The following is a 22,916-nucleotide window of genomic DNA, read 5'->3' as shown; positions in this document are numbered from 1 at the left end:
TGGGACCCCTGTAATGCAAATGTTTGTTCACTTTATGTTGTCCATGAGCTCTCTTAATCTATTTTTTTAAATTTTTTTAAATTATGATGTTAGTCACCATACAGTACATCATTAGCTTTTGATGTAGTGTTCCGTGGTTCATTGTTTGCATATAACACCCAGTGCTCCATGCAATACATGCCTTCCTTAATACTCTTCACTGGGTTAGCCCATCCCCCTCCCCTCTAAAACCCTCAGTTTGTTTCCTGAGTCCATAGTCTCTCATGGTTCATCTCCTCCTCTGTTCCCCCCCCTTCATTTTTCCCTTCCTTCTCTTAACAATCTCCCTGCTATTCCTTATGTTCCACAAATGAGTGAAACCATATGATAATTGTCTTTCTCTGCTTGACTTATTTCACTTAGCATAATCTCCTTCAGTCCCGTCCATGTTGCTGCAAATGTTGGGTAATCATTCTTTCTAATGGCTGAGTAATAGTCCATCGTATATATGACCACATCTTCTTTATCCATTCCTCTGTTGAAGGGCATCTTGGCTCCTTCCACAGTTTGGTTATTGTAGACATTGCTGCTATGAACATTGGGGTGCGTATGGCGCTTCCTTCACTACATCTGTATTTTGGGGGTAAATACCCAGTAGTGCAATTGCTGGGTCATAAGGTAGATCTATTTTTAACTTTTTGAGGAACCTCCAGACTGTTTTCCAAAGTGGCTGTACCAACTTGCATTCCCACCAACAGTGTAAGAGGGTTCCAATCTATCTTTTTTTTTTTAAATTCTTTTTGCTGCTCAGCTTGTGTTGCTCACCATTACCCTATCATCCAGGGTGCTGGTATGTTCTTTTGCATCCTCTAATCTACTGTTGATTCCATTATTTCAGTTATTGTATTCTTCAACTCTGATTGGTCCTTTTTAATACTTTCTATGTCTTTATTGAAAGTCTCACTGAAATCTTCCACTTTTTTTCTCCAGCCCTGTATCTTCATAGTTATTTAAATTCTTTATTAGGCATGTTGCTTATCTCTGTTTCATTTAGTTCTTTTTCTGAGGTTTGTTTTTTGTTTTTTTGTTTTGTTTTGTTTTTTTCCTTTTGGAGCATAGTCCTCTGTCTCTGCATTTTGCTTGACTTTCTGCATGTGTTTCTGTGGATTAGTCAGAATGATTACTGCTCCTGAACTTGGATGGTGTCCCTTTGCAGACTGTGTGTGCTTGGTGATTTGCTGCTGGCTGAGCTGTGGCTGTATATGCTAGTTACTCTTTTAAAGTGTGGCTTTCTGCAGAAAGAAGAAAATAATAAAATTTGAAAGAGAAAGAAGAGGAAATAAAGCAAAAGACTTTTTTTTTTAAATTTAAAAATAAAAATTTGTTTTAATTTAAAAATTTAAAAGAAAAACAAAACTCTAAAATTCCACAACTTATTTTCCATGCCCTGGCACCACAGAGGCTGGTATGGCTTACAGACCCTGGGCTTGCTGATGTTGCAAGACCCCTCTGATGACTGAACCCTGCCATTTATAGGGCTGGGACCTGCATGTTACAGCATCTAAACCCACTGGTTATTGCATTTAGACCCTGTTCCAGTCTGGGCTTTAAAGGGGGAGGGGGAGAGAGTGGGCCCACAGTTCTTTGGCTCTTTTAAACTGTGGCTTTTTTCCTGTGCTGGGACACAATACAGCCCACTGAGACTGGTGTGGGCTTGAGGACCTTGGCTTGCTGAGGTCGGTGAGGCAGAGCTCACTGAGACAACCGGACCTGCCCCTCCGCTGATCAGACCTTGTTCTGACCAAGGTTTTAAGGTGGAATGATAATAACGGAAACCATCATTCTCCAGTCCCTCCAAAGAGCTTAGCCCACAGCTCCTCCGCCTTGTGACGGAGTTCTGTTATTTCCTTTAGATGCTAACTGCTCTTTTAAACTTTGGCTTCTTTTCTGTCCCCAAGGACAGAGGAATCTGTTCCTGCCCTCCCAGTACCCTGCATCCCCAATGCATCAGTTTCCCTTTGTTATTGTGTCTCTGTCTCTCTTTGTGTTCTCTTGCCATTCTCTCCATCTTTGGCTGTTCAGTAGTTGTTCAGTCAGCCCTGTTTTGTTTTGTTTTTTAGGAGGAATTGTTCTATCAATAAGTGTAACTTGGTGGGTTCCAGGGAGGGGTGAGTTCAGGGTTGCTGCCTTGCTCTGGAGCCTAGCGGTCTCGTTTCCTACTTCCTGTACTATTATAATTATGTCACTGTTCAGTGATTTTATTGTGTCTCCACCTTAATTTTTATTCAAGATGTTAGTAGATTTTCATCAGCAAATTTTAAATCAAAAGTTTTTTGAAACAGGTAAAGATCCTAATATTAAGGGGGAAAGGAGGTAAGGATATGGATAGTGTTATGTACGTTGTGCAGTCACAGTAAAGAGAATTCACTGCTTTCACCTCAGTTTATGAGCACATATCCTATGAGCTTACTTGCTAGAATTCTCATAATTCTCATCAGAGAATTTTTGTAATCTACATTTACAATCCTGTCTACTTTTAACAGTTTACAAATTGGTTTGGGCATCATTTGCTGTGAATTTTAGTGGTAAAAGTTGAAGGTTTTCTTTAATCATCCTTCTTTTCCCCTTTGCAAGGGTGTTTTGAATTGGCACCAATTTCTTGAAGGCCCCGAGGGTGTTGAAAATGCTCGGTTTGGTTCAGCAATTGCAGCTCTTTCAGATATCAACATGGATGGCTTTAACGATGTAATCGTTGGTTCACCTTTGGAAAATCAGAACTCTGGAGCTGTGTACATCTACAATGGTCACGAGGGCACCATTCGCAAGAGGTATTCCCAGGTAATCCGTGAGTTCCATAGTGATGTATGCACGTGTTAGAACTACAGAGTACCATGCAGACAATCTGAGCCATCCCACTTATTTTTAGAACTTTATTCGTTCATTAAGCAAACATTTAGTGTACCTCCTACTGTGTGTCAGGCACTGTCCTAGTGCTTGGAACCTGGTGTCCTAGGTTCTGGAGATATTGTAAAGAACAGGACAGATAAAATTCTGCTTTTTTTGGATCTTACATTTTTTTTTTTTGTGGAGGAGTCAGAGGGAGAATAAGGTAAGTGAGAAAGAGTGTTCCAGAACATAATAAATGATAAGGCATTAAAAAAATGTTTTTAAATGTTCAGGGATGGGAGTTATTAGGTACTTTAAAGGGTGTCCAAGGGGGCCTCATTGATCAGGCAACTTCCCAGTGAAATCCTAAAAGATGTGGGCTAGGAGAGCAGTCACACCCAAGCTTGCATCAAATCCTGTTCAGTTGTTCAGTCCACTGATCTGTTGCTGCTTTGTGATTTTTTTTTATGTTAAAAGATTCATGCTGTTTCTTTAATGTGGCTGCAAGCATGACAAACAGATGAGAAAAGCTGCAATTGAAAAATCAATGGAATTTTGTGGAGTATAATACAACCTGAGAAGTGGCTGTATAGAAAATTGAACGGTGCAGTGTAAAGTTCCCTTTGTTTCTATTTCAGTTGTTACACATTTTAATTTCATGTCAAACTTGCTCTTTCAGAAAATCCTGGGATCCGATGGAGCCTTTAGGAGCCAGCTCCAGTACTTTGGGAGATCTTTGGATGGTTATGGTGATTTAAATGGGGATTCCATCACCGACGTGTCCGTTGGTGCCTTTGGGCAAGTGGTTCAGCTCTGGTGAGTCCGTTGAGAGCCAGATACAAATGAACTAAAAAATGACCTGTTAAGTAGAGCAGATAGCTGTGCTGAAATTGTGGAAATGCCACATGGATTCTAGAAGACTTCAGGACAATTATGTGTCATAGTTTATGTATCAAAGGAAGAAATGTGTTTTTCCTTGTGGGAGAAGAAAAATATTTGCTTAACGTCGCTGTCAAGTTCCTCTTCTCTATATGGTGAGCAGAAAAAGGACCTAGAAAAGACAAAGTCTTTGAAATGGTATCCAAGATATTTCTGAATATTATCTTCCCAATAACCTTGCCTCAGCTCACAGAAAGGAAGCCTCATGAGAATGCTCTAAAAATACTGAATACTCAGACCACACAAGTGAAGTATAACTTCTCATGTGGTTACGAAGTAACTTTTGAAATTATTAGTCATAAACAAGAAGCCCTTATTTAGGTTTAGCTGACCTCTCACTGACCTCAGTAGAAGCTGAAGAGCAGGGAGGAGCAATAAAGGATTCAAGGGCTGTGTGATTCAAGGACAGAAATAAATATATTGTGTTGGGCAGGGACTGGAATCAGAAAGAAATTGAGAATTCAATCAAGAGCTCCCCCCGCAAAAAATATATTTCATTCATTTGTCTCTGTTGAAAAATGTGCTTTAAATGTCCAAATATTTCAAGAACAGAAAAACATTACATATTGGTGTGTTGTTTCTGAATTTCATTAACCTATTTATAATATTTCACATGTGCTTTTAAAAAAATGAAATGCACTGTTTGGAGTGCATCATTTTAAAGAAAACTTCATGTGGGGGGGAAAATACAGATCATACTTAAGACTGACACATTAAAAATATATTAAATAAAATCAGTTAAGAATAGCATGCCATTAGAAAAATACAAGGTGTGGTAACATAGTCACGGGACTTATTTTTTTTTTAATTTATAAGAAATCCTACCTTTCAGTGAACATCACCCTCCAGCCATCTTGCTAGGCTACATCCTTTGTAGCCTATATAATTATTATACTATGACACTCCCTGTTTTTAAAAGATTTTATTAAGTAATCTCTACACCCATTGGGGGTTTCAACCCCACAACCCCAAGGTCAAGAGTCCCATACTCCACTAACTGAGCCGGCTAGGCACCCCAATACTCCCTTGTAATATCGCCAATGATGGCCAAACTTTTCTTTAAAGGTGGATTTGATTCTTCACAAAGTCAAGACACATGGAGTCAGATCAGTTTATTGAGGTGATCAGTCAAGCTAGGTTCTTGGCATTTTGTGGTCACATTCCTATAAGGTGCTGAGACTGGACTTTCTGGGTAACTTCCTGAGAATAATTTTTTAGAAAAAAGTTTACAAAATCATTTCAATCAATGCCACCATCTCCACTGGGATAAAAGATTCTCTTAAAGAGATTGACTTACAGAAAACATTCCCTTAGACATTTTAGATCCTGTAGGTTTAAGGAAATGTTATACTTGTTGTTAGATGTTCTATGGCTGCTTATTAGGGGGCCTTATAGGTACATGATTAACTGATGAAACAATTTTTCAGTTGACTCAAGTCCTTCAAATGGTACCTGAAATTAAAGAAAAAAAAATGTCTTCCGCATTTTCTTGCAGTACTTCTCAAAACAGTGAAATTACTAATTACTACCTGCCTCTCTGTAAATAATGGAGTGTGTGCATGAAGGGTCATTACGATAAAGAACAAAATTCTGCTGGCAGAGGAACTAGGAGATCATGAGCTCTAGTTCCTCACATGCTAACTATTACTCGGTAAACTGACAAGTTACTAAATGTTTTTTGTCTCAGAATTTTCGTCAATAAAGGGAGACAATATCTATTTCACAGGAGTGTTATAGAAGCAAATGAGGCCATGTGTATGTGAAAGCTTTTTAGATATCTAGAGGGCTGTGCCAGAGTCAGAAGTCTTTAGTGCCCTGCCTGAGAAACTCCCCAGCCATTTTCGGGTACCAGGCTAGTTGCCACCATCATGGTCATATGCCACACATCAAAGAACTGCTGCCAGCCATTAAGGGAGGCAACAGGGAGACAGCCACGGCCACGTTCCTCCAGTTGTGCCACTCCCACCTTGCCACCTGTCCCTTTGTGAGAAGAGCAAACATCACTGTTGGTGGCTGGCATTATACAACAGGGATCTTGACTTTGTACTTCATTTGCAAAAAGGCTGCAGACTCACATCCTGCACTTATGCATGCATCGAACAAAAAAATATTAAATGTGGATTGGGCTGGCAGTACAGTCACAAACACAGAAGACATTATTCCTACCTGCCACGTTAAGGCTTTGAAATATGAAATACTGCTCAAGTGCTTAGATCGTGCAGAGAATAATTTGATAATGTTGGCCCTGGGTCCTCTAGGTAAAGGTTCTAACATGTGCACTTGGTAGTAACCTGTTTCCATTTGTGTGTTTCAGGTCACAGAGTATTGCTGATGTGTCAGTGGATGCTTCGTTCACACCAGAAAAAATTACTTTGTTCAACAAGAATGCTGATATAAAGCTCAACCTCTGTTTCAGTGCCAAGTTTAGACCTACTAAGCAAAACGATCAAGTGGGTGGGTTGACCTAAAATAATCTGTGTGGAGACAGGTTTGCTTGTAGAGTTTTAGTCCTGAATATAACCTGTACTTTGGGCTTATGGACCAAAAGGAATAAAGGTCTTGAAGACATTTAAATTGCCACACAGTTGAGGTGCCTGAGAATGGTTAATTAGGCATGGAAGATGTGGTTAGATCTTCCTCTATAGTCTCTAGAAGGTAACAGTCTGCCGCAGAAAGTTACTAACTCTGTGACCTAGTCCCAGGCTCTCCCAGCTCTAACCAAGTGTCTTTTACCCACAGGCGCCTTACCTCAAACCTTGGGCACACACAGATGACACTGATGTTACTCCCCTATTTTATGCCATATGTCGGCTATGACATGATCTAGATAGAGTGTGTTCAGCACAAGTACCAAATATTCCTATTCTTGAGCAATTAATATACATGAAATAGAGAAAATATGAACAATATCTAGTTTGTGCCCAGTGTTTTAAATGCTCTAAATAATCTGGAGAAGTAGGTAAAAATCTGAAATGTGTCCCGCCAGCAGGAAAGAGTGAGGAAAACTGGACAAATGTCACCAGGAATTGTCCTTTCTCTTGGACCGGCACGTCTTCTTTCAGGGTGTGACCGAGTCCTTCCTAACCACTACCCCTCCCTTTCATCTCTCCTGCTCCAGTGCTCGAAGAGCATGGCAGTGGAGTTAGCACTTCATTAAACCCTGCCTTCCTTCTCTTGCTGCTTTTTCGTGGATTCTCATCCCCCTTCCATCAGATTTTGGCTCTAACCTTCAGACACCTGTAGTTCCTACACGTTTCATTAAGTGGTTAACAAACCAATTTAATCTGCCTCTCTATTTTCAGTCTTTGTCATGAGTTATACCAAGAAATACGTAGGTTAAAAACATAAAGCAGAAGTGAGACTCACATCTTGCCATGCTTTCCATATTTTCCTACTTCTCATATCTCTCTGGCATTTTTCCTTTCAGGCATTCAAACGCTGACCCAACTCTGAGTAGCACATCTCACAGACCTGCCTTGTAGCACGTCCGTTTGAGTAGCCAGGAGAGCTGAGTCAAAAACCATTCCCGTATAAAGACTAAGTGGCTAGACGTAATGTACAGCATGGAGACTATAGCCAACAACACTGTGTTGTATATCTGAAGGTTGCTAAGAGAGATTTTAAACGTCCTCACCACACACACACACACACACACACACACACACACACAGAATTGCAACTGTGTGAGGTGACGATCTGTTAACCTTATTGTAGTCATTTTCCAATATTTACATATACAAAATAACTACACTGTATACCTGGAATTGATACGATATTATATCTCCATTACATCTCAACAAAGCTGGGGGGGGGCGGGGAATTAAGTGGCTAGTCTGCCTAAAACATTAATTTGAGAAATATATTAGTTGGCAGAAATGGCTGGCTGGTTAGCTCTCCTGGCCTGAAAGCATGGATTTGTCTCCTAAATCTTCCTCTTTTTGGTGGGGCTAACCCCCTTCTGTTGCTGTAACTTGAAAGCAGGTTTCCACCTTCAGAGAATATCCTTCCCTGGGCTTTCTTCCCATTGGGCACCTTTTCCTTGACGTCTTCAGGTCCACACAGACAAGCCAGTCATGATCATTTATCACTTAATTGTCTGGCAATAATAGTATGTAAGACCAGAATCCCATCTTCACAACTCTGAAAAGTAAATTTCTAAAGCATATGGTCTTGATTATTTATTGTACCAGGTGCTCACGCCAGTTTAAACTTAATAACCTAAAAAACTGATATATTGCCTATGAGGCCATCCTTTTCACCAGGCCACTGGAGAAAAATGAGCTGGTATTACCATGTGTACTAACTCTGTCCTGGCTACGTTCACCTCCCTGGCATTGTTTTTCCTTTGTATTATTTTCACCACTTGTTTTTAGTTCATTTGATTCACTTATATTTTATCTATCTTTGTTAACCTCATTAAGTCATTGGAGCAAGAAAAATTATCTGACATCTCTAATAGATATTTTAAAGGTAACCTGTAGAATTAATCTATTTTGGAAGTCTATTCAAACTTTAAAATATTTAAAATAGTAAAATAAGATGGAATAACCCCAGATAAGACAGCTAATGCTTTGAATGTCATCAGGTCTTCTTTCTCAGTTTTGGACAGCAGATTCTAGTTGAAGGCTCTGATACTTTGTATATTGGCTACTGACATCAGTTTTATTGCTTTTTTTTTTTTCATTTTCATTTCCCTGGGTTAGTAGTATTATCTCTGTTTTATAGATGAGGAAATGGAGGTTCAAAGAGGCTGCACAAATTGCCTAAAGTCATAGAGCTCATAAATGGTGGGATTAGAATCCAAACCAAGTCTTTAACTCCAAACTTCTTACTGCAGAGTTACATGCCTTCCCCCTCAAATAAGCGTCTAGGGTGTTCCCTCAGAGTTGATCTCCAGTCACAGTCAATCCTCACAACTGAATGGAAGCCAAAAGAACATGAGCCCTGATTTCAAAATTACTCCGTTTCATTTCTGACTATGCCCTAGCTCTGTGAATGGAGTTGGTTTATTTTACCTCTTTTATTATGTTTATTATCTGAAGTATGAGATCATATCCACTTTCCAGGTGGATAGTAAAACTTGAATAAGGGAACATATGAGAATGTATTCAACTGCAGGCACTCAGGAACTGCTTTATGACATCACTGTGTCAGGGATGATGAAATAGATCCTTGAGGAAGTGAGTAATTTGACCAAATTCCCTCAGTAGATTTCCTGGTGGCAAGCCCACTTTGCTCCCCACTCTTCAAGCCATGCTTCTTTGAATCCCATTTCTCTGTAACCACAGTCCCCTACATTGTACCAGAGCCTGAATTACAAATGTCGTGGCTGTCCACGGCTCACAATCCATCCACATAAAGACTGTTTTTATATTTTCTTGAGGTCCTTGATTTTGCCCAGTAAGATACAGTAAGGCAGGGATGGTTTTTCTGTAAAGGCTTATTTGCAATAACATTTCTTTGTGATTTTTATTATAGCCATTTTATACAACATCACAATTGATGCAGACCTATATTCATCCAGAGTAACCTCCAGGGGTTTATTTAAAGAAAATAATGAAAGGTGCCTACAAAGGAATATGCTCGTAAGCCAAGCACAGAGTTGCGCCGAGTACAGCATCCACATACAGGTGAGGCCTCAGTCTTTTCTTCATCTTTTCCTCTGAATGACTAATGAATGGCCAAAGTCTAACAAGGAAGCTTGGGAGTTAGAAAATGCTTGCCCTTCTAATTAATGCTTTTCTTGTCTAATCTTATGAGCAGAAAATCCCATATTCTTTATGCTAGTATGTGGTCACCTTCTATTATGTTACTAGCATGAAATTTTATTTGGGATTACCACAAAGGCTAAAAATAAGGTTCTTACAGAAATCAAATACGGTGCTTTCTTAAACATTTAACAGGAAAAGCTTTTAGTAGACAGTAAATTTTAATTCTAGCATTTTGCTATCAGGGAAAATTTTTATTTTTAAGCTGCGGAAAAGGACAATTCCAACTGTGATTTCCACCATTGGATTTAAATTAATATAGGTTAAGGATGAGGTTTAAATTATTTACTCCAATCTTATGCCATAGTTACTATAGTTGACATGAAGTTTGAAAATCTCACAAGTAGAAAAAATGCTTCTCAGGGGGAAATTTCCAACAGAAAATTGATTTTATAAATTATATGAATATTTCCCCCCAGAATGATGTAATGGTTTTTGAAAATGTGATTTCCTCAGGAAACCATTTTTAAAAGAGCTGCTTAAGAACTTTCCTAGAACATGGTTGTCAGAGTTCAAGATGCATAAGAATTGCCAAGAGAACTTTCATAAAATGCATATTCTGGGTTCCCACCACCAGAAGTTTGGGTTTGAAGGTCCAAGGTATATGCAGATTTAAGTACTCCCAGATATTTTTGATATAGATGAATGATACGGAGATCACATTATCAAAAACTACTAAATAGGAGTTGGAAAAACAGAGTTAATAGAGGGATTAAAATCAATTGCATTGTTTAATTTCTTGTTCATGTTAAAAGACTCTTGTTTATGAAGGCCTGGACGTTTTTTGTTATTTAGATGACAATTATACACATTCTTTAAGGGGCTAAAAGCCAGCTCTCATTCTCTCCTATTTTTGCACTAAGTCATACATCAAATGAAACCCTCAGTGCATTCTGGGGGAATGAAGTCAGCCAAGCTGTTGTTCACACATATACCCCATTCATGCTGATGTGTAGTTTGAAGTCTTTAAGATGTGTGTGATTTGGGTCAGCGAAGAGACCTTGTTTCAGTTAAAACACCATACTGGATATCAATCCCAAGCCCATCCTGTGTGCCAGCCTTACAGCCAGCTGAGGAAACCCCCTTTATCTGGTTTTGTAGAGCAGAGTTAGGTTCTGACTAAGGAAGGGAGTTCTCTTGTCATTTCCTGAGAGCCAGCCCTGAGCACCTTCCCATCTACGTCATAATATGCCCGCCCAGAGATTTGGTCAGGATACCTAAGGACTCCTAAGTCTTGGCAGTAGAAACTGGAAAGACCGTATCCAACAACCCAAGAGCCATGTGCTGATAGGACTTTTAAGTATTAAATCTGGCATATCCTCTAAATATTTATAAATTGCATATGAATAACAAGATCACTGGTGAGCTTAACTAAGAACTGCTGCTTCAGATTTTTACTGAACCCAAGTCTAAGTTTCTTGGTTGTGGAGAGGCTAAGAGCAGAATTAAGACAGAAAAGAAGCAAGAGTGTAGAAAATGCAAAACAAGGATATTCTCCATAATTGAGAGGGGACTGTGTTCTTAATCGTGAACACATTTGTGGTCATTTTCTTGTTTTGAAGCTGCCGTGCCCTAGTAAACTGCCTCACTGTGTCTCTGTGTGTTTAGAAGCTCTCTGACATTGTCAGCTCTTTGGATCTGTGTGTGAACATCAGTCTGGAAAACCCTGGCACCAGCCCCGCCCTTGAAGCCTACTCTGAGAAGGCCAAGGTCTTCAGTGTAAGTGCGGTTTGCCCTTCCTGCAATTCAGACTGGTTAGAAAGCTCCATAGTCACTGCCATAGTGGTCGGAAGCTACCTAGGACATAACTCTTCAACTGTTAGTCTTCTAAGTGAAATACCTTTATGTGCAAAGCTCACCAGCATGCAAGTTCCGAGAAGGATGGGGACTTCTGTCTTCTTCACTGCTCTATTCCCAGCTCCTGGAGCAGTGCCTGGCCCACCATAGGTGTTTGATAAATATTTGTTGAAGAAATAAATAACCATAAAGTCAAACACCTAGTGCTCACCACCCACTTAAAAAAATGTTACCAATACCTATGTTCTCTGCATCCCTCCCTACCCCATCACATTCATGTTCATCTTGTTCCCCCAGGCAAATCATCACCTTGAATTTCGCCTTTACTGAGGCTTTTCTTCCTATGTTGCTAAACGTGTGTATTCCTAAAACGTAGTTTAGCTTTGCATGGTTTCGAGCTTGTATAAATGGCATAATTCTACATGTATTCTTCCACAATCTGGTTTTTAACTCAAGAGCAAATGTGTTGGAGTGTTTTTCCTTTTTTGTAGATCCCTTTCTACCAGGACTGTGGGGATGATGGAGTTTGTATCTCGGATCTGGTTCTAGATGTCCAACAACTGTCAGCTGCTCAGTAAGTCTGCTTTTGAGCTCAGTGTAAAATGGAAAAATAAGACACATTAGATCACTTTATTCAAATGAAAGTTTATGGAGATTTTGTTCTACAAAAGAAATATCCATAACTAATAAAGACCCTTAAAATCTGAATTTCAATTTCTACCATCCACAAAAGAGTAAAACAGTAAGAAATTGCAAACCATTTGTATTTGGATGGTTCCTCTCCCTGCAATGTAATTAAAATCAACGAAGAAGAAAATCTAATAGCATTGACTTATTTGTTGTTTGCATCATTTCACTATGAAGATGGACTATTAAACTTTCTCAGTCCTCCAAATCTAAAGAGTTCTATCTTCTTATTTTAAAAATCAGTGAAATATCTGAACACCAGCCTTTTTAACCTTAACTTTTTTTTCCTTTTTTCTTTTAACAGAGATCAAGCCTTTATTGTCAGCAACCAAAACAGAAGGTTAACATTTTCAATAACACTGAAAAACAAAAAGGAAAGTGCATTCAACACTGAAATTGTTGTTGGTTTTTCAGAAAACTTGTTTTTTGCTTCCTGGTCCATGCCGGTAGGTGACTACACTCCAACACTCTGGGCTCACCGCTCTTGTGTTTTCTGCCTGTTGTTCAAGACCATCTTGCTCACACTCAAAACCCTGTGTGCTGTATGCTACCTGAAGAAGCATCTTACTCCTAAGTGCCATCAGTCCTAACTTTGGGGCTCCCAACTAGTTAAACCACATGAGAACGTAGCCTGGCTCTGTATCTAGACCAGTTCTGCTCCACAGCTTGGTCAGTTTTTCCTCTGCCCTGAGACTTGGCCAGACACAACTATAACTCTTCTCTAGCCATCTGTGTGATGAGGCTGCCGTGGTGCGGCACACATGCTCCGAGCTGCACTTGCTCTGGGAAGTTAGAGTCCCATAGCCCAGTCCAAGCTTTGTAACCACAAGTCTTGCTACTGCCAAGATGATGCATTCCAGCGAGGTCAGTTAATCATGTTGACTTGATCACTATACCAGGAACACACTTGGCCACGAATGCCCCTCTGGCCCCTCCACTGCCACCAAGCAATGAAAGGGAGAGGAGGGAAAAGCTGAGATTTCCCAAATTCACTACTTGATAAAAGGATTAAAAATGGCATCATCCAAGTTAAAGTAAACACGAACTTAACAGATTTAGTGTTCTAAATCTACTCTGACTTCGGTGTTTCAATTCCCTGTGCCAAATGAGAACTTATTTTAAAGAGAGGGGAAAAAAACCCAAGGAGAACTAAAAAAGATTTCTTTAAATTATTTAAAATACAAATACCAACATATGATTTGTTTTCTTCTCTTGAAAGTACAAATTTCAAATGTATTGAGAGAAAGGTATGTATTAAAGACAGCATTTCTAAATATTGGATTAAAGTTATTTTGTGCTTCTGAAATATAAGAACTATGATTTACTTCTGGGGGGAAATTCTAGTATTTTGACCTCACTTTTGGTTTATTGGGGGTCCTGCTTAGCAATAAAAACAGTATAGTATTTTATACTGGACAATCTAAGACCATATAAGATTTTTGAGTCTTGGGGGACAATAAATTCATCGTGAACCAGCTTTACTGCTAAAATGCTCATGTGGTTTATACATCCTTCAGCATGTATGTGCACGGGCGGGCACACGCACACACAGACACACACACACATGCACTCTACATATTAATTGATCATTGTTTCCTCCTTCAGGTTGATGGGACAGAAGTAACATGCCAGATTGCTTCATCTCAGAGGACTATTACCTGTGACGTTGGCTACCCTGCTTTGAAGAGGGAGCAACAGGTACAACTTGCATTTCATCCTCAAATCCGCACTAGCCCCTCTCAGCACTAGTGTTCATTCACCACCATTTCATCTTCATTGTTAGGTAACATCATTTGACAGGCGTCACAAAATAACCAGCTGCATATTTACAGGAAGTTTCTAAAATATCTGAATGTTTTAAGTTATTAATAAAAGTGGATTTTCCCCACACAATTCATTTCAAAAGCACATACAAGAGGGAGAGTTCTTCCCCCCCACCCCCCACCCCGAAATACGTTGACCAACACTAGTCAGAGTGCTATCCAGAGTCACAGGTATCCTAAGTTAACCCCTGGTAAGCAAGTTTCACATCAGCACAGAACTTTCAAATTCTGAAGTAGATATGCCTGTGATGTCATGATCCATACAGGTGACTCAAAAGGTAAGCCCTCTAAGGTGAAGGTGAGGTATGCTAAATACAGCAAGGTGCATGAACAGATATTCTACAAGCCTGAAAGCTTAAGGCATATACAATCAGAATCAAATTGGGGTGAGTTTGCTTTTCTGGGAAACTTTTTTTTATTGGTCCTTGAGTATGAACCACCCTAGATTAATGAATTTTAATTCTGTGTACAGGTGACTTTCACTATTAACTTTGACTTCAATCTTCAAAGCCTTCAGAATCAGGCATCTGTCAGTTTCCAAGCCTCAAGGTAAAACATAATGAAGTTATGAGTTGATGACAGAAGGGCTTGACTAATATTTCTCTCTAAATAGTTCCCTAATGTTTGCTTCAATAGTGAAAGCCATGAAGAAAACGAGGCAGATAATTCGGTCAGCTTCAAAATTCCTCTGCGGTATGACGCCGATATTCACATAACGAGGTAGGTGACACAGTGAGTAGCCTCTGGCCACTGATATTGCCTGGTTTATAACACATCTGGCTCGTGGCTAAAGAAGTCTTCTCTATGTTCATTCTTAACTGGAAAATGTGAATTAAATATTTCCCCCTTGTCAACTAAAATGGAAGTCCAGGGACAAGTCAGTCCTTAAGAGAACCCTGAGTGACTATGTAGGTTTACGGACTGAGAGCAACACCGGAAGGGTCAGAGGGTAGCCCCCCTGCCCCTGCCGCAGGGAAGGATGTCTGCAGGTTTCAGATGCGGTGCACACTTTCCCAAGCGGTCACGGCAGAACTCTTTGGGCCCTGAGGAGTTGCCGCCACTTCCTTCTCCACGCCTGCTTCCTACCATCCCCATGAGCTCGCAAGCAAGATCCCCCTCCCAAACACTGAAGCCCCAAGCACACGCTTTGCACATAGTAGGTCCACCACAAATAGGAAATCTTGGCACAGAAAATCAGTTTCTGGTGGAAAATTCCTGACATAACTTATGAGGGGTTTCTTCCAACCCAGAGGAAATGAGGCATTTCCCAAAGGAGGTCATCTACGAAGAAATGGTTTTCCCTTTTCTTGCCTGATCCCAGCAAACATATCTGAAAGCAGTGGCAAAATGATACTGGTCGGTACCAGCTATCTTGAATTGTTCAGAGGGACAGGTGTCTTGAGAAGCGGCTAACACGTGGAACACCAAAGGCACGAACAGGGTGATTGATCACCTTCACTCCCACCAGCGAGGTCAGTTAATCATGTTGAAGTGAAGCAGGTTCGTGGGCGCAGACACCCCCAAGCACAGCTCTGCAGGTACGCAGGCTGAAGGCGAAGCCCACCTCCCAGCCTGGGAACCAGGGTTTTCCACCTATTGAGGCACGAAGGCAGCTGCCTAGCACACATCAGTGATGCCTGGAAAATGCGCTGCAGTGTATTGCCAAGAAGCCAGGCTGCGAACGGTGTTTAGGCACGGCGGATTTCTCCGACTTGCCACATCGCCCCAACCCCTAAAAGCATGGAACGCACAGATTATGCAGTAGGTCACTGAGCAAAAACAAAAAGGAAAATGTGTCATTATGTCTACAGCATGAGACACATGAGCAAAGATGAAAGAATGCTGCTATATCAAGTGAGCTGCAAACAGCAAAAGCAGAACAAAATACAGCCCAAGCCATCCATCCCTGAAAAATTAATCAGTAACTACAGATTCCAAAAGGCCCCGCAGGGCTAAAAGAACTGAAGACCAGTTCATCCAGAGAGATTGTTATTACCACATTACCTGATTTTTTTTTTCCCTACCTACACTGATTCTTACCCTAAATGCTTTTTCTTTTTTTTTTTCAATTTTTTTTATTATATTATGTTAGTCACCATACAGTACATCCCCGGTTTCCGATGTAAAGTTCGATGATTCATTAGTTGTGCCTAAATGCTTTTTCTTAACACAGCCTTTATAGGATTCTACTCTTGAACCGCGGGCAATTTTTCCAGATAGTTTAACATGAAATAAATATAAGATTGAAGTAGGACTTCACTTTCAGTAACATTTTAGCCCTGTATTTTCATGATGGTAAACTGGATTTTAAGACTGTCTCATGTTCTTCAAAAGATATCAAAAAGTTTCTTTAAAAATTAATAGAGAATTATGTGTAAACACTAAAATGGCTCCTAATCCCACCACCCAGATAATTCCTCTTGATGTTTTTTTAAAGAAATACATGGATAGAAAATCCAAACACTACAGAAAGATAGACAATGAAAAGTGAAGTCATCCCTCCCGCTCCTCTGGCCATTCCGGAGATGACTCAGCTATTTTTCAGAACACCTTCCAGATGCGAGATTTGTCTGTCTACCAGGATATATGCAACACACACACACACACACACACACACACACACACTTCCCCGAACGCAACGATAAAATCCTTCTCGAACCTTGCTTTTTATGTAATCTTAGAGAAGTTTTTATATCAGGACATACAGATCTAACTTATCCTATTCCTGGCTGGATCATATGTAACCAGTTCATGATTAATAAGATAGTTGATTGTTTTGCAGATTTATTTTGTCTAACCATCACAAATACTGTAAAAAAAATTTTTTTTTGGAAAACTTTTTGAAAAAGTCCTACCCAATCATTGAGTGTATCCCTTAGCAACCACTTTGATAAATGTCCAGTTATATTGTACAAATATTATGGGTGGAAATCATGATGATAGACTTATTTCTAAGACAGGAGGCCCCTGAATATAGCTAACTGCTTATAAATGCATTGATCATCCACACTTTTGTACCTTAAGGAAAACTTAAGTAACAAACAGAAAAATGTCAGATTGCTTTAAAATTCAAACACAGAAAATACTAATATAGAAACTAACTCTTCTTAGGGGCTCACACAAAGGTGTTCTGGAAGGTAAAGGGACTAACTCATGCAAATACAGCCAGGCTTTCTGTTTCAAATTCTAGTCAGTGTTCCCACTTTCCATGTGAGGCTGACAAATCATTGTTTCCTTTCATCTACATAACCTTGACAAATGCCACATCTATTTGAGTCTCCTAGGACATATTTTCCTTTTGAGAATTTGGAAAAGTTTTTTTTTTTTAAAGCATTAAAAAAAAAAAAAGACAGGAGTTTCATAAAGAAGCCCAAAAACTATCTCAGAAAATGTCCAGTTCAAAAAAATTTTTTAAGGAAATAGAATCAACATCTGAGAATTATGATACACTGTCCAGGGGGAAGAAATACTGCTTTTCAGACTCCTATGCCTGCTACCGACCCCTCACAGTCCCAATGAAGTTATCCTGGTTTGAATCCAGCCTTAGTCCCAGAAATGAGTGAGGAGGAGAGGGAAGGGTATCCAGTTATAAGTGGTCCTGTCGGGGCTCCTCTGACCTGGTGCTCACTTCACTTGCAAACCTTAGTTGGGAACCCCAGGCAAAGAGATCAAATCATCTGATACCTCTAAGTTTAGTCTAATAAAACCTCTGGGTCAGCCTTCATAAACGTGGTCTCCACACTAGTCATGGAAACAGACTGACCAACCTCAATTCAGACCAAAAGCATCAGAGTTGGTTTGGAACTACAGAAGATAGGGAGAAGGAATAACAAGGAAAATGTATGCCCTATTTTACAGCCAACCAGTACAAAATACTGTAGGAGCTAAAACCCAATACCCTATCATTGCATTTCGACAGTGATGGCAAATCCTCTGGCTTATCAATCCATTCATCCGATCAACAAGGAGCAGGTGTGCACTGCGTTAGCACACCAGTCGGTGTAATAGCAATCTTGAGTTTTGTCAGTTCTAAAGTGATACATTTGCACTTATTTTAGAAAACTTACAACTGGTAAACATGGAACACAAAAAATCTTATGGAAAGATCATGAAGGGATATGTTTTTAAAGGAATTTGTTTTAGTCTTGGAAACATTAGCCTCTAGGTAGCACTTGTTTTCAAGAGGTTTTTATTCTAAATATAAACACTTGTAATATAAGCTAGAAGATATTTGAAAGAAGTATTAAGCTTCGAAAACAGCAAAACTAAAATATTTGGCTTTACAAACATCATCCAACAGATCCACCAACATAAACTTTTATGAAGTCTCCTCAGATGAGAATGTTCCTTCTATCGTGCACAGTTTTGAAGATATTGGTCCAAAATTCACCTTCTCCATTAAGGTTGGTAAGCCTGTTGTAAGAATACTAAATCAGGAGGAAGGGCGGGGGGGGGCGGTTAGACCATGAAGAGAAGTGAAAAGCTGAACTATACCAGTGGTTCTCAAACTTGAGTATGCATTAGAATCACCTGGAGGAACATTAAGACACGTCATGGGCTCCATCCTCCGAGTTTCTGATTCAGTAGGTCTATGGTGAGCCCAAAAACGTGCATGTCTAACAAGTGTTCAGGTGTTGCTGATGCTGCTGCTGTACTTTGAGGACCACTAGACTCTCAATACGTAAACAGCTGGGCTTTGTGCATAGCTACGTGTTCTGAGTAAGAAATGATTGATATGTTTTGGGTTTTTAAAAGTACTTGACAGAGTGAGAGCACAAACCAGGAGACAGAGGGAAAGGGAGAAACACGCTCCCCGCTGAGCAGGGAGCCCAGTGCCGGGCTCGATCCCAGGACCCTGGGATCATGACCTGAGCTGAAACCAGATGCTTAACCGACTGAGCCACTCAGGCACCCCAATAATTGATATATTTTGAAAGCAAGTGCTCAACGTTAATCAACGAAGTGTTAATATAATGGTATTACTGTGGGCAAAAGTCTCTGGAATATAATTAAAATGTCAGTTTATCCTTGGAGACCACTTCTTCTTGAGAAGTTAACCATTTACACACACAAATACCTTCAGTCAGTTTGCATTGGCATTCGTAAGCAATTACGATCTAAAGATTATCAATTATATAAATTTGTGAAAAATTGCTATTTTATAATAAATTATAGAAAATATGAAAAGTGAAAAGAATTCATCCACTACCTTAAATGAATACCATTTTATTTTTTTTAACATTTCCTACTNTATCCTTGGAGACCACTTCTTCTTGAGAAGTTAACCATTTACACACACAAATACCTTCAGTCAGTTTGCATTGGCATTCGTAAGCAATTACGATCTAAAGATTATCAATTATATAAATTTGTGAAAAATTGCTATTTTATAATAAATTATAGAAAATATGAAAAGTGAAAAGAATTCATCCACTACCTTAAATGAATACCATTTTATTTTTTTTTAACATTTCCTACTAGTCAGTTACATGGTTACAACCCTGTGATTTGATGATGATATTAAAAAAAAAAAATCTCTAAAAAAAGTCCTGATTTGTGATCTAGATACTGGAATGTATAACATGTGGCTAGTTTTTGGCAACTACTTATTTAATAGGATATTTAATCAATTAGTAGTAACAATAAAATAACATAGGGTATAGTAAGTATCAGCACTTTGAATCAAATATGTTATGTGTATTAACCCATTTAATTCCCAGCTTAGTTATAAGATTGGTAGGATTATTATTCCTATGGCTGTTTTCTTTTTAAGATTTTATTTTTGAGTGATTTCTATACCCAATGTGGTACTCAAACTCACAACCCCAAGGTCCAGAGTTGCATGCTTTACTGACTGAGCCAGCCAGGTGCCCCCCATGGTTATTATTTAAAATGTTTAATAGAGACACCTGGGTGGCTCAGTCGGTTAAGCATCTGCCTTCAGCTCAGGTCATGATCCCAGGATCCTGGGATCGAGTCCTGCATCAGGCTCCTTGCTCAGCGGGAGGCTTGCTTCTCCCCCTACCTGCAGCTCTCCCTGCTTGTGCTTGTGAGCACTTTCTGAGAAATAAATAAATAAAATCTTTTAAAAAATATTTAACAACCAGAAGGACATGAGCACTGGCCAATTAGAACAGATTCCCCCACCAATGAGAACAAATGCTGTTCCTGCACATACCCACTAAGTTGCTGATTATTTTTATTTTACAAACGTGGAAAACTGAAGCAAACAGAGGTCAAGTATCTTGCCCAAGACACATTGCTTNGCCAATTAGAACAGATTCCCCCACCAATGAGAACAAATGCTGTTCCTGCACATACCCACTAAGTTGCTGATTTTTATTTTACAAACGTGGAAAACTGAAGCAAACAGAGGTCAAGTATCTTGCCCAAGACACATTGCTCGTCAAGGGCAGAGTGGGACTTCAGCCCTGTAGCCCAACTCCACAGTAAGTGTTTTTAACCCACTCCTAAGTCACAAATTACTTACCAGTTCACACTGTAGATGGTGAGATTCTCCACGAAGAGGTGAGACACAGAGACCCAAGTATGATTCTAAGTAACAAGGCTTACTTTCAAATGGACTCAATCTTACCGCTTAATAGTTGCCTTACATCAACACAGAGGTGATTATTATTATTATTTTTACAACATGTGCATGATGTAGCAATAACCAGAATGTTTTCCTCCATACCATGCAGGTCACAACAGGAAGTGTTCCAGTAAGCATGGCATCTGTAATCATCCACATCCCTCAGTACACCAAAGAAAAGAACCCACTGATGTACCTGACTGGGGTGCACACAGATCAGGTAAGGACAACCACACTGCTTACAAAAGTGTGCACTTTCTGTATGGAAATACCCCATAAGGTTAAGGTGACTGCGTCTGATATCTTATGGATGGAAAACTGAGAAGATTAAAGCTATGCATCCTGAGTACCAACTAACTGTCAGTTTCATATTAGAAGCAGGTTATTGTTCTAAGGAAATAATTATAGGTGGCAGAAATTATTCCTAAAGCTTGGTCTTGGCCAGGTGAAGATCTGACTTTGTCAGCGTCCTGTTTCTGGAGAAGTTAGTTGACTGCCACCATGGGAGACCAGTTGGACTACACAGCTGCAATCAGTAGCTGGTCTTTAAGATGCCAGCCTGGACTTTCACCTGGTAGTGATCAACCCTGCCTCCCCATTTTTATCAGCGGGATTTCCTGCCCGGGCTCAGGCCCACCCACAGTCGATTAAATCAGAATCTTCAGGGCAAGGCTCTAGCACCAAAGATTCTGTAAAAGCCCCCACCCCCAGGTAGTTCTAACATGCAGCCCAGGTTGAGCAGCACTGTCGAGCCAAACCCCTTGACATTGGCTCAGCCTTAGTCTGGCACTTAGAGCTGGCTCTCTGGTAGTGTTAGTCCTATGGTGTGCACAGGTGATGACAGGAAATCAGTCTTAAAATGGTCCACAGAGAACCCTGAATTCAGTCCATCACAGTCTATTATCATTGAAAATGGTCTTGTTACATATGAGGCTGTAAGAACCAGTGCCACTCCACCGAGACACATCAGGAGGATCTGAATACTTCCAAGTTTACATGAATGGTTACCGGAAGTGGGGCACAGTGAGTGAGGTGAAAGAAGCCTAAAGTCCCTACCCCGCCCCAACGTGTGACCATAGGACTTCCTAACATGTTAAAAGGAACATCAGAAATGATTTTTGCTTCCTGAGACTGATTTGATGTCCTTCTTTATAGGCTGGTGACATCAGCTGTAATGCCGAAATAAATCCACTGAAAATAGGACACACATCTCCTTCTGTGTCTTTCAAGAATGAAAATTTCCGGCACATAAAAGAATTGGTGAGGACAGGTTAATGGGGTGACTATTTCTTTGGGTGATTCACTGTTTGTTTTACCTGGAAATCAGTGCACTTCTTTTCTCCTATCACCTCATATTACAGAATTTTCTCATTTTGGCTTTGATGGCCTGTATGAATCAAGATTTAGAAAATACTCTCAAATTAGGTTATTGGGATTATTATGCTGGTACTATAAAATCCATGTACCAGATATCATGAAATCAAAAGGACTCCATGTGAAACTGTATCAGGCACTTTGCAAGCATCGTGAAGAGCTGTGAGGGAACTGAGCATGCGTTTTGAAGGTGAAGCTCCTTACATCCCCCTTCCACATAATCACTGAGGTCTTATTTAGCTGCTAAAATGCCTCTCTGGCCATCCTTGTCAGTTTTGCAATACTTCATTATCTCCTGCTCCAGAGCGATTTGCCTTTCCTTGAGAAAGAGGCTAGTCTAGCTTCTGGTGTGGTGCTTGGCCCATATTAAGAACTCAAATAGTAAACATGTAGCAAACAGCAACCTTAAACAAACCTTAGTTCTCCTCTAAGAACAACATTGAAATTCTGGTTTTCATTTATTGAAATTATTTTGTGATGGATGGGGGTGGGGGTACAGGAAAATAGAATGAAATAGTTTCTTTTTATAGTGTAATTACAGTGTAAATATGGCTTAAATCTATATAGTAGTATGTAAAAATGCCCAGGAGAAACTCATGTCAGGGTATGCCAAAATACACTTCTGAACATTTTCCTTATTTTTGTAAATATGTTTTGATTTTGTAAAAATGGCATCTGCTCACTGTGAACAACGTAAAACACAAACAACAAAGAAACTAAGGTCCTCTAGAAATCTAATCGCCGACCACTCAGTATTTAATGACCATCCATCTCTATACCCCAAGTATTAATCCACATCTAGATATATGTATCCCGTTACATAAATGGACCATGCTTTTTTTTTAATAGGTCAATACATCGACTTTTTAAAAAAAAAAATAGACTTCATTTTTTAGAGCAGTTTTAGGTTCACAGCAAAACTGAGTGGAAGGTACAGAAATTTCCCAAATACCTTTCGCCCCGCCACACGTGGACAGCCTCTGCTCACTCTCAGATCCCCGCCCACATCAGTGGTACAGCTGATGAACCTGCACTGACACACACCACCCCCCCAAGCCCACAGTTTACATT

General features: G+C 39.8%; 1 protein-coding gene across 1 annotated transcript in view; it reads left to right on the top strand.

Moving 5' to 3' along the window:
* ITGA2 (integrin subunit alpha 2) overlaps positions 1 to 22,916 on the top strand; it is a 109,097-nt gene that overhangs the window by 75,638 nt on the left and 10,543 nt on the right. The window contains exons 14-26 of the mRNA XM_011227850.3: positions 2,614 to 2,817; positions 3,545 to 3,681; positions 6,119 to 6,258; positions 9,283 to 9,434; positions 11,181 to 11,291; positions 11,861 to 11,943; positions 12,361 to 12,502; positions 13,662 to 13,754; positions 14,352 to 14,428; positions 14,516 to 14,599; positions 18,180 to 18,282; positions 20,581 to 20,691; positions 21,627 to 21,731. Of these exons, the coding sequence (XP_011226152.2) occupies positions 2,614 to 2,817; positions 3,545 to 3,681; positions 6,119 to 6,258; positions 9,283 to 9,434; positions 11,181 to 11,291; positions 11,861 to 11,943; positions 12,361 to 12,502; positions 13,662 to 13,754; positions 14,352 to 14,428; positions 14,516 to 14,599; positions 18,180 to 18,282; positions 20,581 to 20,691; positions 21,627 to 21,731 (1,542 nt within the window). The remainder of the gene's footprint in view (positions 1 to 2,613; positions 2,818 to 3,544; positions 3,682 to 6,118; positions 6,259 to 9,282; positions 9,435 to 11,180; positions 11,292 to 11,860; positions 11,944 to 12,360; positions 12,503 to 13,661; positions 13,755 to 14,351; positions 14,429 to 14,515; positions 14,600 to 18,179; positions 18,283 to 20,580; positions 20,692 to 21,626; positions 21,732 to 22,916) is intronic.

The sequence above is a fragment of the Ailuropoda melanoleuca genome, chromosome 3 (genome assembly GCF_002007445.2).
Source record: "Ailuropoda melanoleuca isolate Jingjing chromosome 3, ASM200744v2, whole genome shotgun sequence".
Lineage (NCBI taxonomy): Eukaryota > Metazoa > Chordata > Mammalia > Carnivora > Ursidae > Ailuropoda > Ailuropoda melanoleuca.
The sequence above is the reverse complement of the archived record's forward strand: the minus strand, read 5'-3'. Positions and strand labels throughout refer to the sequence as shown.